The sequence below is a fragment of the Carassius carassius genome, chromosome 10 (genome assembly GCF_963082965.1).
Source record: "Carassius carassius chromosome 10, fCarCar2.1, whole genome shotgun sequence".
NCBI classification, from domain to species: Eukaryota; Metazoa; Chordata; class Actinopteri; order Cypriniformes; family Cyprinidae; genus Carassius; species Carassius carassius.
Window position 1 is genome coordinate 18,284,158 of NC_081764.1, and position 15,368 is coordinate 18,299,525.

Consider the following 15,368-nt stretch of genomic DNA (forward strand, 5'->3'; position numbering starts at 1 on the left):
TGTTGTAAATCCACAGGCACATTAGACGTGAGGCTCATGGGCTGTCAGGACCTCCTGGAGAACGTCCCAGGTCGCTCTAAAACAGCATCTGTTTCTCTGCCCGGCTGGAGCCCCAGTGAGGCACGCTCCTCATTTATGAGCCGAGGAAACAAGAACAAATCTGGCAGCAGCCGAACCCTCTCCAAGTCAGATGATCTATCCAGTTGAGTGGCTTTATATTTGTTTTAAATGCGTATTGAAAATCCAAGTTAATATCATTCCTTAAAATCTTGAATGGTTTCATTGTGAAGCAGAACAAATAGTTACCAAAAAAACTAAATTCAAAAACAATAGACTGCATTTACAAAGTGAACCTTTTTCCATCCTCACTCATTGTCTCTGCCATGGAATTGATTATACTTTTATTCTATACAGTGTTATTTTATATGGAATATAATAATAATAAAAAATAATAGTGAATACAATACCATTCAAGTTTGTCCGTATGATGTTTTTTATTTCTATATTTCAATTGCTATTGATTCATTGCATGATTAATAACTAAATTAATCACAATTAATTGCATATATCAACATTTGCTTAAATAATCTCCCTGTAATTTCAAAGACATGGAATCAAAGAAACTATATTTGTTTTTAGAGTGTTCTTTTTTTATTTTTAATCATTTGCTGACTAATGTCTTTGGGTATATTTTAATTTTCATCACAGCATTTTTAAATAATAAAAAAATGCATGAAATCAATGTATAAAATACGAATTTCCCTAACAATCATGTTTCTGTTCTAAAGTAATAGTAAAAAGTTGTTTTGTACTGTTATGACAGATGAAATCAGTGCCGTTCTGAAGCTGGACAACACAGTTGTGGGACAGACCCATTGGAAGCCAGTTAGCAACCAATCTTGGGACCAGAAGTTCACGCTGGAACTTGACAGGGTAATGCATGAGAAATTGCATAAAACACGCTTGTCAAACCACAGTCTTATCCGATAATCCTCTTGACACATGAGTAAATGAGCACACATATACACACATGCTCTCCATTCCAGCCTCTCTCAATTAATTTAGGATATGTTAATCCCAAATTTGACCCAGTTCTTATGGAAACTCAGACAAGGCAGATCAGAAGTCATCGTTCATAATCTCTTCACTCTCACATATATAGTTTATAATGTATCTCCATTCCTCCACATTACGAAATTTGCTGATTTTGTGTTTGCTTTGTATTCTATTTATTTTTTGAGGTTGATTATTGGATGAATTTACACACGTCTGATGGTTTGGGCTTGCTTTTGGCTATGTGACGACGTAAGCGTTTAATCTCATTGAAAGCAATGTCCCAGAGTTCTAATCAGCAGTTGTGCAATGGCAGACAGACTCTGAATAGAGCTATAAAAGGCCTGTAAATATCAAACCATTGGCTGTGAACTAGTAATACTCCTAAGTGGTAACTGTTGATCAATAATTTAAGAAAGAAAAGCACATGAGTCAGTGCATTCTTAAATACAATTATAAACTGGCATATTAAAATTATAGTTATAAATATGTTGATCTATTTATCTATAATTTTAAGTTTTAATTGAGTTGAACACATTTTTAAAAGTCTTTTGTCAATTTATTAATATTTTTTATTCATTCATTCACTCATTTTAAACTAATATATTGATTAATGAGGTCGGTGTTTTTGTATATATATATATACTGGCACTACTAGTACTCATTATACATTATTTGGTGATCGGAAGTACAGTTTTTCCAAGCAACTACCCATCGCTTTCTAGTAACCATATAGCAAAGCCCTGGCAACCACTCAATACAACAATGTAATGACACTATACAGAATTTTTCATTTTTAATGTTTTTGAAAGAAGTCAATTATGCTCACCAAGGCTGTATTTATCCACTTTAACGTAGTGTGTGTGTGTGTGTGTGTGTGTGTTGTATACTTAATATCAGATACTAAATGCTGTTTTGGTTGACCTGTAGTCTCGTGAGCTGGAGATAGCTGTGTACTGGAGAGACTGGCGCTCGCTGTGTGCTGTTAAGTTTTTGCGGCTGGAGGACTTCCTGGACAACCAGCGTCATGGCATGTGCCTTTACCTGGAACCGCAAGGAACACTGTTTGCTGAGGTAATTTGATTTTGTCATCACACACAGGCATGCCGTATACAAGTTTTATAGCCCTGTAGAGGATATTTTTATTGTGATTAGCTCTACCTCTTTGTATACAGGTTACATTTTTTAACCCAGTTATTGAGAGGCGACCTAAACTACAAAGGCAAAAGAAAATCTTCTCCAAACAGCAAGGTATGGTTATGAAGTGGCAAATATGCTTCAGTGTTGACAAGGCTTGACATGTCCACTCAAACAGATTAGATTAAGCAGCCTACTCTTGACACAATTCTGTGGTTCAATGTTGCACTGCTGTGGGGCCAGTGTTTACACAGTGAAGTCAGAATTAATTTTAACCTTCTTATTTGAACTTTTTTGAACCATTAATAACAAAGAAGGTGAATAGCTGGTTGAGAGGCTTAAGCTTTGTTTCAAAATTGTTGCCAAAGTCTCACATGGGAGACTCAAGTCAAAAGTTTTCTGTTAGCATTTTGCTAAGCTAACAGAGCAATAATGTTTTGGGCAATCTCCAACAAATGTTTTGCCACGTAAATTTGGTCTGGTTTTTGCATGTGATTTGTCTGTTCAGAGCAATGTGTGGGGGAAAAAAGCTACAAACGGGCTGAATGAACATGTAAATTCAGTTTCTGTCAGTTGGTGGTGAATAGAAAAGTAGTAATATGTTTATCACACTGTGCTTTCCCACATAATATTCATCCTGGTGTGAACAGTCTTTCACAAATATACAGCCATTCTGGATTTGCTTTCTCATTGAGCTTGACAAAAAGCATTCTGGGATTGCATTGTACATGAAGGATAAATGCTATGTTGTCTCAGAATTTTGCTAAAATAGGGCATCTAATACCTTTATCAGCTGTGTCTACAGTGCATTAAAAGAGCGCCTACATAAATAGCATATTGGGAACTAATATTATCTATTGTTCAGAAGTTTGCTTCTGTTTTCTTCATCTCATACATAAACCTTGTTCCTCTCAGGTAAAACATTCCTGCGTGCCCCTCAGATGAACATCAACATCGCCACCTGGGGCAGGTTGGTGAGAAGAGCCATTCCGTCAGTCAATTCCTCATTCAGTCCTCAGGCGGCTGATCTGGGCTCAGCATTGAGCCCTGAAACAGTACCCATCGGCCACCCAGACGCCCACTTCCTACCCAGGTACATATGTGTAACAATTCATTCTTATTCCAGCTCATTATTCCACACAGAATCATCTCCTAAAAGAGCATCTGGTAGCAGAAAGCCCTCGCATTATTCTGCAGTCTTTGATAAACAATGACTAATCTGTCTTGAAACATAATTGGTGCTCTATATTAGATAATTCAATGACTTAACATTCCTGCTCCGTATCCCAGTGTATGCATTCCATAATGTAGCTAATTTGTACATTTCCAGACCTCCAGCTGTTTGAAAAGGAAATTTTTATTATTTATCTTCTCTCCTTCAGCGACCCCACTGTGACTAAATTAGACTTTGACAAACCAGCAACCCCTCCCTCAAAACGGCACTCCATCGAAGTGGAGATAGAGGAACCTTCATTACCAGATAAGATCGCAGATGGAAAAGAGGTGCAGGTAATGGGGTGGTTGCATTAAAGGAATAGTTCACCCAGAACTGAAAGATATCATCGTTCACTCATGTTGATCCAGACCCATCAGATTTTTTTATTTTTTTTTTCCTGTGGAACGCAAAAGGAAAACTTTAGCTAAATATTGATACCATTCTTTTCTATACAATGAAAGGGGATGGGATGGAAATGGGGTGGAAAGCTTTGGTTAAGGAAAATATCTTAATCGTTATTCAATGATAATCTTGGCAGCAGATTATTTAAATATACATCAAGGTGTAAGAGATTTGAGAAATGTATTTAAATATGCCATGCCAAGTTGTTTCATATGAAGTTTGATGTCAGTTATTTTAAGTGTTGTTGGTTCTTTATTTTAACAGATAATGTGTGAATGTTCAAGTACTGAGAACCACTAGGGGCCTTGGCAAACTTACAAGGGTGCCTCAAAATGAGTTGAAACCATTTAAAATTAGAAAAAACAAGCTTTAAAAAAGCAACTGAACAACTTTTGGATATTTCTACAGATCTCATCTGTAATGAGCAATTTATTTGCCTGAAGGAGTCACAGAAATTATTAAAATTACTAAAACTTATATATGCACTATTGGGAAGAAATGGTGTGAAAAGATCTAGAAAACTATTATGGACACTCCTGGTACCTGTAAATAAAGAAAGGTTGAGAACCACTGGCATATTCAATAATATTATCCCATTACATTTACATTATATTATATTTAGTCATTTAGCAGACACTTTTATCCAAAGCTACTTACAAATGAGGACAATAGAAGCAATCAAAGCCAACATAAGGGCAATAATATGTAAGCGCTGGGAACTCAAATGTTAGAGGGTCTTTTAGAAAAATGCTATATATGTGTGTTTAAGTAATCACATGAATAAGATTATAAACAAATGCTTGTGTTTCCCCCCCCCATCTATTCATCCCACAAAGCAATCATATGGCTTATGACTTGGAATTTTTGGTCTCTTGTTTCTCATTTTCCTCTTAACAATACCCCATAGATTCTCTATGGGGTTCAGGTCTGGTCAGTTTGCTGGCTAATCGAGCACACCAACACCACAGTCATTTAACTTTTGCTGCTTTTGGCAGTGTGGGCAGGTACCAAATCCTGCTGGAAAATGAAATCAGAATTTTCAAAAAGCTGGTCAGCAGAAGGAAGCATGAAGTGCTCTAAAATTTCTTGGTTAATGGGTGCAGTGACTTTGGTTTTCAAAAAAACACAATGGACCAACACCAGCAGATGACATTGCACCCCAAATCATCACAGACTGTGGAAACTTAACACTGGACTTCAAGCAACTTGGGCTATGAGCCTCCCCACCCTTCCTCCAGACTTTAGGATCTTGGTTTCCAAATGAAATACAAAACTTGCTGTCATCTGAAAAGTGGACTTTGGTCCACTGGGCAACATTCCAGTTCTTCTCCTTAGCCCCAGATAAGATGCCTCTGACCTTGTCTGTGGTTCAGCAAATCCCTTGACATGTCTGTGTGTGGTGGCTCTTGATGCCTTGACCCCAGCCTCAGTCTATTCCTTGTGAAGTTCACTCAAATTCTTGAATTGATTTTGCTTGACAATCCTCATAAGGCTGCGGTTCTCTCGGTTGGTTGTGCAACTTTTCCTTCCACAATTTTTCCTTCTACTCAACTTTCTGTTAACATGCTTAGATACAGCACTCTGTAAACAGCCAGCTTCTTTGGCAATGAATGTTTGTGGCTTACCCTCCTTGTGAAGGGTGTCAATAATTGTCTTCTGGACAACTGTCAGATCAGCAGTCTTCCCCATGATTGTGTAGCCTAGTGAACCAAACTGAGAGACCATTTTGAAGGCTCAGGAAACCTTTGCAGGTGTTTTGAGTTGATTAGCTGATTGGAATGTCACCATATTCTAATTTGTTGAGATAATGAGATTGGTGGGTTTTTGTTAAATTTGAGCCAAAATAATCACAATTAAAAGAACCAAAGACTTAAACTACTTCAGTCTGTGTGCACTGAATTTATTTAATACATTAGTTTCACAATTTGAGTTAAATTACTGAAATAAATTAACTTTTCCACAACATTCTAATTTATTGAGATGCACCTGTAGATCGTATGTTAAAGAACAGCTTGAACATCCTGCCCTACATGTCTTTCTTTGAGGGGCAACAATCATTCTTATGGGTTTGAAACAGTATGATGACAGAATCTTCATTTTTGTCTGAACTGTCCTTTTAAGGCAAGTATTAATAATAAGGGGAGTTCTCTTACAGTACTTCAGAGTGACTCTATAATGCCTCTCGCCTACAGGATGCCCTAGCGACCTTTGACTTCCTGAACAACACAGTAGCTAAACCAGATAATGACAGTCTGGTTGAAAATGAGCAGCATGACCTGGAACTGACCAAAGTTCAACGAAAAACTGAAAGGTAGTTTGTTCCAAGTTTTTGGATGATTGACATCATGGCTACATATAAATATGCATACGTTAATGGTAGTCAAATGCTCAAAGTGTGCGGTCATGCCTTTAGGGAAGAAGAGGAAGTTCAATTCAGTGTGACAGACTTCAAATGTGTAGCTGTTCTGGGGCGTGGCCACTTTGGAAAGGTAAACTGAAACTTGCTTCCACATATGCAATATGGCGAGCGCTGTAAAATTTGCAATTGCGCCATAAATGTACAGTACATTAACCATTTGTGTAATAATATTGCAGATTATCTCTGCATTCTGCCACTTTGTGATGTGATTCCTGCCTACAGTTTCGTCTCTTTAATTATTCAACAGGTTTTACTTGCTGACTACAAGACCACTGGAGAAATGTTTGCCATTAAAGCTTTGAAGAAAGGTGACATTGTTGCAAGGGATGAAGTGGACAGGTAAAGGCTATCTATGTGTGGTTAAATAAAATAAATGAACAACTTAAGATGATGCTTGAAGCATTTGTAGATGCATCAGTAATCATATACAGTGGGGACTGTTCTGCTCCTGTTTAATTTCCTGTTATTATTAAGGCCAAAGTGTCAGAGTAGTACTCTAGACATGTTCCTTTGTCCAGATCCTTGAGAAAGTTGTATTGACTCAATTTACAATCAAGTTACAATCTTATTTGACTGTTAATTCTGTTCATGAGATGTTTCGGTCTGGCTTCAAAGCTTTACACAGTAGTGAATCCTCCCTTTTAAGAGCCTCATGTGATATATTTGCAGAAACTGATTCTGGGAAATCCATGGCTTTAGTTTTATTAGATCTGAGTGCTGCTTTTGATTTGGTTAATCATGAGGTTCTGTTGACACATTTGGAGACATCTGTAGGCCTGTGTGGCACAGTCTTACAGTGGTTCCATTCCTACCTGTCCAACATGTTTTCGTGTTTGTATTGGTCATCAGTCCTCCTCTAGTATACCTCCTAACTGTGGAGTGCCACAGGGATTTTTAACAAATATAAAGTAACATTTTCATCTGTATGCTGATGATACTCAGATCTTTTTTCCTTTAAAGCACAATGATAAAATGGCTTACAACTGCTGTTGGCCTGTCTAGAAGAATTTAAGCTTTGTAGTAAATAACTTTCTACATTTAAATGAAAATAAAAAAGAAATAATTATATTTGGGCATAAGGAAAATTGTGTGTTAGATGTTGACTGTGGCTCTCTTGCCCCATATGAAATTCAGTGTGCTAGAAATCTGGGCATTCTGTTTGACAAACAGATCAGTGCTGTTGTAAAATCATGTTTTTATAATCTCCGTCAACTTTCTGAAGTAAAACCCTTGTTATACATAATTTCAAACGGTGATCCATGTTTTAGTAACAACTCACTTAGATTATTGTAATTCACTTTATTGCAGTGTTTCTCAGTTTTGTCTCTCTTATCTTAAGCTAGTACAAAATGCAGCTGCTTTCTTGTACCTGCAAGTATGAGCCAGTAACTCCTATGTTATCGGCATTGCACTGATGGTTACCCATCAAATATAGAATTGATTTAAAAATTATTCTATTTGTGTATAAAGCCCTAAACAATTTGGCCCCTCAGTACCTGACAGACCTGCTTCATCCATACACCCCTTCTAGAACATTGAGATCTTGTGATCTCTGTCTACTCATCGTGCCTACATGTAGACTTAAAAAAATTAAGTGATCGCGCTTTTGCGAATGCAGATCCGAAACTCTGGAATAGGCTACCTCTTCATATCAGATTTGCCCCCTCTATTTCTGCTTTTAAAGGGGTCATATGATGCAATTTCAAGTTTTCCTTCCACTTTGGAGTGTCACAAGCTGTTGGTGCTTGTAACTTCCATCCAGCACAATCAAAATTCCATCAAGCACAATCACACCTCTACAAATCATTCAGAATGCAGCGGCATTACTGGTCTTCAGCGAACCCAAAAGAGCCCATGTTACACCTCTCTTAGTCTCCTTGCACTGGCAACCGTTTTCATAGATGAAACACAATAATGTACACTATGTTCAAAATAATGTGGGTTTTTTTTTACCTTAAACCACATGAACACATTTCATTACACCAAATACACAAAATAATGTTCTTTTTAGCAACGTCATTTGACCTCTTTAAGTCTGCTTTAAAGACGTATTTCTTCTTCTCTAGCTTTCAATACCCCTTGATTATTGGTTCAATTGTTGTTTTGTAAGTGCTGTGTTTTAAATTTGATAGTCTTGTTTTATCCATCTTATTTTGAGGTTTTGTATTCTATTCTGTGCAGCACTTTGGTCGACGTTGGTTGTTTTTAAATGTCCTCTACAAATAAATATTGTATTGTTTTTATAATTTTTCTCTTTTTAAAAAGTGTAGTGAGTATTTTAGCATGTCACATTCATTTATTTTTAGTCCATTTTACTTTGACTAAAATGCCATTCAAATTAGGGCTGGACGATTATGGCCTAAAGTCAAAACCTCGATTAATTGAACATTTTACCTCGATTACGAATAATTAACGATTAGTTTGTTTCCGGTTTTTTTTTTTTTTTTGCCCTCATAGTTCACTTACACGGTTTGTACTGTAAACAGGGCCATAGTTGGGGTTTGGGGGCCCCGGTTCAGTTTGTACCAGTGGGCCCTGTTTGAAAGTGTTTAATTTGTATGTTCGTTCTGTTTATTTGTTCATCAACATGCCTGCCACGTCCCAGAATGCAACGTGGCGCCCAAGCCCTATTAGGCGCGGTCACTTTAAGAGACAATGAATGCATCCAGTATAATACAGATACGATTTTTTCTCAACTGTTTACTTTAACTTAAGACATAACTGACAGTTTTTTCGAACATACTATCCAAGACGGGTATTTTCACATATATTTTTATGTATTTGTCGGTACAAGAGCAAAAACAGACAAATTCAGTGTTCAAGTGTTTTGAGACTCCTCTCTCTGCATGAGCCCTTAACACCAGAACACCACGGTGCTGAAGTTGGCTCTTACACATCCTTTTCTGTTTGTTTAAACTGCGATTTGTTTTTGTTCGTTGAGGTGCAGGAGGAACTTAAAGGAGAACTTTGCAAACGAGAGCTCAGATCGGTGTTGCTGTCTGTGAGACGCGGCTCTGTCTCCGCGTGCGCACAGCGCGCGAGTAACCAGCTACTCAGTTCAGCTTCTCCGCATCTTGTGTTTGAATGCTTTAAAGTCTATTGAATGGTTACATTTGCACGTGGCAAGGCTTAATAACACGTGAAAATGATAAGCTTTCGTGTCGACATGCAGCAGCGTTCTGTCAACTGTCCTGAGCGTCTTTTTAGACTGGCCTCAGCCAGACGGTTGAGATCGACTATTAATGGTGGGATGTTTTTTCCTATTGAAAGAGCGATCATACTCACTATCAGCAGTTATTTTATCTATGTTCGTAACATTTCTTACATATTATTGCTCGGTGTAAGAGATAAATAAAGATTAAAGGTAAACAGTACCAGTACGAGTGATTGCGTGTGTGAATTAGTCATACCGTCTCTATATTATTGTGAAGCTGGGGGTTGTAAATAGCCTAGTTCCTTCAAAAGTAGAAAAATATGCTATGATAAGTTTTGAGATTCTAAGATACTTTAGTGATAAATCACAGGACAGCGCTGACAACTGCGTTCCTCTGTACGCGCGATCTTCACAGCTATGAGTTTTCGTGCCACAATACAGCTGCGCGAACATGGTAGCTCGATATAATAATACACATCCGATCGTCTAATCGCTTGAACGTCCAAACCATAAAACAAATACAACTGACAAAGTTTAGTGAAGACTCAAGGCTCACCGCTCGCATGCCATCACTATGTGTTGAACTGGCGTTCACCTCCGTGTTTTGCTTTTATGCCACTGACTGGCAGAATCATGTGGCTACACACGCTTTTAAGGGGGAAGTATTAACATGAAATAACCAAAATAACCGACATGGGAAAATTACGTCGGTTAGAGGTTCTGAATTTCAGTTTCGATTACTTTTCGATTAATCGTCCAGCCCTAATTCAAATAACATTTTAGTTGAACATTTCTCAAACTTTAAGATGATTTTATTTATTAATGTTAATGTATATGTATATTTGTTGTCAGTAGTTGATTTTAGATTCACTTAATTAATTTAGACTGACACTTCTCATGCTAACAGCTTTCTAACTTGCTGTAACTTGTAATTTACTGATTTCCAGTGTTCTATTTTCTCCTCTGTGATTTTCTCTAATGACTTATCTTTCTAATAAAGAGGCTAAAATAAAAAATATATATTATATATATATATATATATATATATATATATATATATATATATATAATATAAGTGCATACATTATCAGTAATCATTGTTAACATTTATAAATAAATTAAAAAAAAAAGAAAAACATTTGTCTCACTGCATGACAATATGATGTAGAAAATCTTATATATAGCAACTTAAGTATGCCTCATCTAAATTTTAACCAAAAAGAAAGAAATTTTTGTTAATTGACATGTTTTGTCAACTTTCCATTTACGCTTCATATTAATATCTATCCACAGCCTCATGTGTGAGAAGAGGATCTTTGAGACAGTGAATAGTGTTCGGCATCCGTTCCTGGTGAACCTCTTCGCTTGTTTCCAAACCAAGGAGCATGTGTGTTTTGTCATGGAATACGCAGCAGGAGGAGACCTGATGATGCACATTCATGCAGACGTGTTCTCTGAACCACGCTCCATGTGAGTGACAGAATTTACTACTGCTGCTGTCACTTTGATATGATCGTTTCCCATTTAAAAAGCTAAAAATTGGATTTCCATCTGAAATTACTTGTTTTTATGTCCTCAGTTTTTATGCTGCTTGTGTAGTCTTGGGGCTGCAATTTCTGCATGACCATAAAATAGTTTACAGGTAAGTGTCAGTCCTCGGTGTAAAAACAGAAGGCTTCATGAATGTTTTATGAAGTACATCATGTGACTGTCATGAACTTTATTCTGCAGGGATTTAAAGCTAGATAACCTTTTGCTGGATACTGAGGGATATGTTAAGATTGCAGATTTTGGTCTCTGCAAAGAAGGTAGATATAGTGTAATTTTATTACTAATGTTACTAATGTTTGAGTGATTTGTGTGTTGTCAGTAATGTGGGTGTAACTCATTGCATCTCCCATCATGTAGGAATGGGCTTCAGAGATCGCACTAGTACATTCTGTGGAACTCCTGAGTTCTTAGCTCCAGAAGTTTTAACCGAGACTTCGTACACAAGAGCGGTGGACTGGTGGGGTCTGGGAGTTCTCATCTTTGAGATGTTGGTTGGAGAGGTATGATTGATGGATGGATACTTGATTGATCCTCAAGACTAAAATTAAAACAATTTCTATTACATTATTACTTCGGATGAGTAAATCTTTAAGAAGTCATAAAATGTGACTTAAGAATTTTTGTGACTTGAGAGCTCTTCGTATTTATGTATAATTTAACCGAAGGCTGTCACTGGTTCACAGTCCACAGAAGTTTGTCAGCCTGCCTGATGTAGAGCAGTGGACCGTTGGCACAGTACTTTAGACATTCCATCTGTGCTATTTAATGTCTTACTAGCCGGGTTTCCATCCAAAGTTGTGATTTTAACTTGTGTGCAAAATTGGAATATCGAACAAAACATTTGCAAACAAGCACCGTTCTCATCCAACGAGTTAAAGAAACCAAAATTATCAGTTCCTGATAAACTGGCACTATACATCACTAAGAAAAGTAGGAGAAGCTACTGAATATAATGATGTTGCTATATAATTACTTGCACCTTAGAACAAGCAGACGAAACAATGAATGCAGTTATTGCTTTCGGAGGTGAATGTTGCTGTTTGGGAACGCAGTAATTTAACAATTCTGGGAGGTAATTGTACAGAAATACTTTGACAGATTTTGCTCTGGCATTTTACCAAATGACACAATATAACAACATTTCAGATGCTGTGGAACAAGAATGGTCCGCTGATTTGTCAGCATTTGTCATCCCATAGCGCAAAGTCACATTACTTTTTTGATGCGCTTGGAGGAATTTATATGCAAAATGCATTTCCATCTCCCATTATTTACATTAACCCTTTTTCGCAGAAGTCAGAAACCACCTCAAGCAAGCGTAAAAACATTGTTGCGAATTAAGGCATTTTTATTGGAAATAGTGTTTCCATCACTTGATTCTAATGTGTGCACATAAAAACAGGGTGATGGGAAACCCAGCTACTACTGTTTTGTGAACAGTTTTTGACTGGTTTAAATGCTGTAATGTTAAGTTGATCATTTTATAAACATTTTAGATTTTGTGAAAACTTATGTTTTATTTAAAAGCATGACATATTTCTTGAATAGCTTTAGATTATTAATTACCTATTAGTGTTCATTAGCTACCCATGATCATCAGTGAAAACATTAATGCCCACTAACAACAAACTTTTACAAGCACAGTTATAATGATGATGAACTGCTTCTCTAATGATTATCTGTTACACTTTGGAGCAGACAGATTCACACACACACACACACACACACACACACACACACACTATCTTTACAACCCAGGTGGAATGAAAGTCTGTATCATGGAATGGACTGCTGATTGCACAGAGAAAGAAAAAAAAACAGAGATATGAGAGAAACAAAAATAATTGACCAGTATCTCAGTAGCGTGTTGTGTACCAGTCGTTGTCAGTCATCTGCACCAGTTCATTTACCACATCCAGCAGGTTGCAGTTGTGTTTCTGTAGCAGACGTTGATTTAGCGCCTGGTCACCAAAGCCCATCTCTACCAGCACGGCCATCATGGCGTCATGAGAAGCTGCATCTTCTGGGAGCTTCTCAGACCCAGTCTGTCCAGTGAAAAGAGCTTTATAGGCAGATGCTGCCACGGACAGAGCACCCTTCACCAATCCACCTGTAATGCTATTAGCCCTGAGCTCTTCTGTTTCAGACTTTACAGATGCTAGTGAACAGTTCTCAGTGTGGTTTGGTTAGGCGTGTTGCTTGTGGCAGTTGCAAACTAAAAAAAAAAAAAAAAAAATTCCTTGAACGTTCTGTCTTAAATTGTGAATATACATACAGGTCAATGGGGCATATAGAATTGTGTGAATTTTTTTAATTGCATAATTTAGTTTAACACTAATTGCACATTAAATAATTATTAACTACAATATTTATAATTTGAATAGACTTTTTTCCCCCCAGTACTTCATTCTTAAATATTCTTAATATTATTTTAACTACAGTCCCCGTTCCCTGGTGATGATGAAGAGGAGGTGTTTGACAGTATTGTTAACGATGAAGTTCGCTATCCGAAGTTCCTCTCCACAGAAGCCATTTCCATAATGAGAAGGGTATGTTTGGATGTTTCTTGCTACCAGTTAAACCAATTTTCCTAGACTACAGCTCATTTTATTTTTTAAGGCAATCCTTAAAATCACAACATGACTTTATTAGAAAAGACTGTTTCTTTTTGGCACTTTTATATTCTCTATTTAATTTACCAAATAACGATGTTTAGAAGCTTTAAAGTTTCTCTTCCTTATCCAGTTATTAAGGAGAAATCCAGAGCGGCGTCTTGGCGCTGGGGAACGAGATGCAGAGGAAGTAAAGAGCCATCCGTTTTTCAGAGTAGGCCATCTGTTTAACCTCTTTTTTAATTTTCAAATGTCACTGAAAATCTCCTTACCACGCATTTGTTTATTCTTCCTCAGAATATGGATTGGGCTGCACTGCTGGCAAAGAAGATCCCGCCTCCATTTTTGCCAACTATCAAAGGCCGTGAAGACGTTAGTAACTTTGACGATGAATTCACCTCAGAGGCACCTATATTGACTCCACCTCATGAGCCGAGGGTTCTGACAGTCAGCGAGCAGGAGATGTTTGTAGACTTTGACTACATTGCTGACTGGTGTTAACCCAGATCCTCATGAACTCTGTTCAAACATGCTCAACACTGAACCAACTGAACAACTCCCTCTCTGTAGGACATATTGGAAAAGAAACTGCTTTCTGTCTATGCTCTTATTGTGCCATTTAAGGGATTGGCAATAACCTGTTTTAAGAAACAAGAATTTTGGGGGATTTTCGACACACAACTGAAGAACTGAACCCGACCAAGACATAAAATTACAAATTCTTCACTCCATAAAAGGAGCATCTTACAAGACGAGTAAGCTCGAGAAGAGTTCCCTTCAATGCCTTAAATTCTTTACATGGCTTCCAAACAATAACTATCAGATACAGAAAACCTACCAAAGCATTCCTGCCAAATGTTGTTAAAAAAGACCTTAACCAAGAGCACAGATAAATAAACTTGAATTTTATCAAGGAAAAATTAGAGAAAGCTGCGATTTAATCGATCTTTTGAGAATTTCACTTTTATAAAAGTATCATTCCACTCTAATCATCAAAAGAAATGTAATTTATAGTTTTATACTGTATTTTTAGAATTTTAGCCATTTGAATCTGCTGTTGTACACATACATATCAATTGTAAGATTATCATTTTGGAGAGGGCAGCTCAAAGTTGAGAACAATTCTGAACTTTTCAAATGGAATGTAAAAATGTATATTCATCAAAACAAAAACAAAAAATATATATTTTTTGGCATGTGGTTATGCCAAAGCTGGCTGTATGTTTTATTAGTTTACATTTTCTAAAGATATTTGTAGTCCGTTCCAGATCTTTGTAATTTTGCAACGATTTCTCACAATTTAGCCAATTTGTGGTTGTATGTCAACATTAAACCACCTTTAATAGAAATGGTTTCATATATGTCTGTGATGACCATTCCTATTTGTTCAACACATTTGATCCTACAGTGAACTTATCCCTCTCTGAGCAAACTTATGATGGACTCCTGCCAACGATTCCATTCAAGTGTATCATGAAACCTTCCTCAAATACATTCTGTACACCAACTGACAGCTGGTTTCTGTCTATTCATCTTGTTAAGAGCTTCAAAGAAGAATGTGTGTGCTCCAAGCAAATTAATTAAGACACTAGCCTCTCTGAAATCACCTACCCTAAAAATTTGTGCTGTCAAGCGACAACCGTGATTAATCGCATCCGAAATAAAAGTTTTTGTTAACATATTAACATACAGGCAGCTGACTTGTAGCCCTATCAGGCAATAACTTTGCAGACAGCATTTTTGCACAGAGGCACCTTCTGAAACTGATTTCGGACAGGCTTCTGAGGCAGGTAATTGTTTAATAATCTACAACAAAATAGAATT

At 37.0% G+C, this 15,368-nt stretch overlaps 1 protein-coding gene across 2 annotated transcripts in view; it reads left to right on the plus strand.

Annotated features, from left to right (window-relative positions):
* LOC132151920 (serine/threonine-protein kinase N2-like) overlaps positions 1–15,055 on the plus strand; it is a 60,497-nt gene extending 45,442 nt beyond the window's left edge. Inside the window, exons 7-22 of one of the 2 annotated variants that reach the window (XM_059560470.1) lie at positions 17–202; positions 824–933; positions 1,984–2,127; positions 2,229–2,304; positions 3,106–3,283; positions 3,573–3,699; positions 6,001–6,119; positions 6,222–6,297; positions 6,475–6,566; positions 10,675–10,851; positions 10,961–11,023; positions 11,113–11,189; positions 11,290–11,432; positions 13,374–13,481; positions 13,678–13,758; positions 13,842–15,055. In XM_059560470.1, the coding sequence (XP_059416453.1) occupies positions 17–202; positions 824–933; positions 1,984–2,127; positions 2,229–2,304; positions 3,106–3,283; positions 3,573–3,699; positions 6,001–6,119; positions 6,222–6,297; positions 6,475–6,566; positions 10,675–10,851; positions 10,961–11,023; positions 11,113–11,189; positions 11,290–11,432; positions 13,374–13,481; positions 13,678–13,758; positions 13,842–14,045 (1,961 nt within the window). In that variant the 3' untranslated portion in view covers positions 14,046–15,055. The remainder of the gene's footprint in view (positions 1–16; positions 203–823; positions 934–1,983; positions 2,128–2,228; positions 2,305–3,105; positions 3,284–3,572; positions 3,700–6,000; positions 6,120–6,221; positions 6,298–6,474; positions 6,567–10,674; positions 10,852–10,960; positions 11,024–11,112; positions 11,190–11,289; positions 11,433–13,373; positions 13,482–13,677; positions 13,759–13,841) is intronic. The other variant, XM_059560471.1, reaches the window with a different exon arrangement.
* Positions 15,056–15,368: the final 313 nt, after the last annotated feature.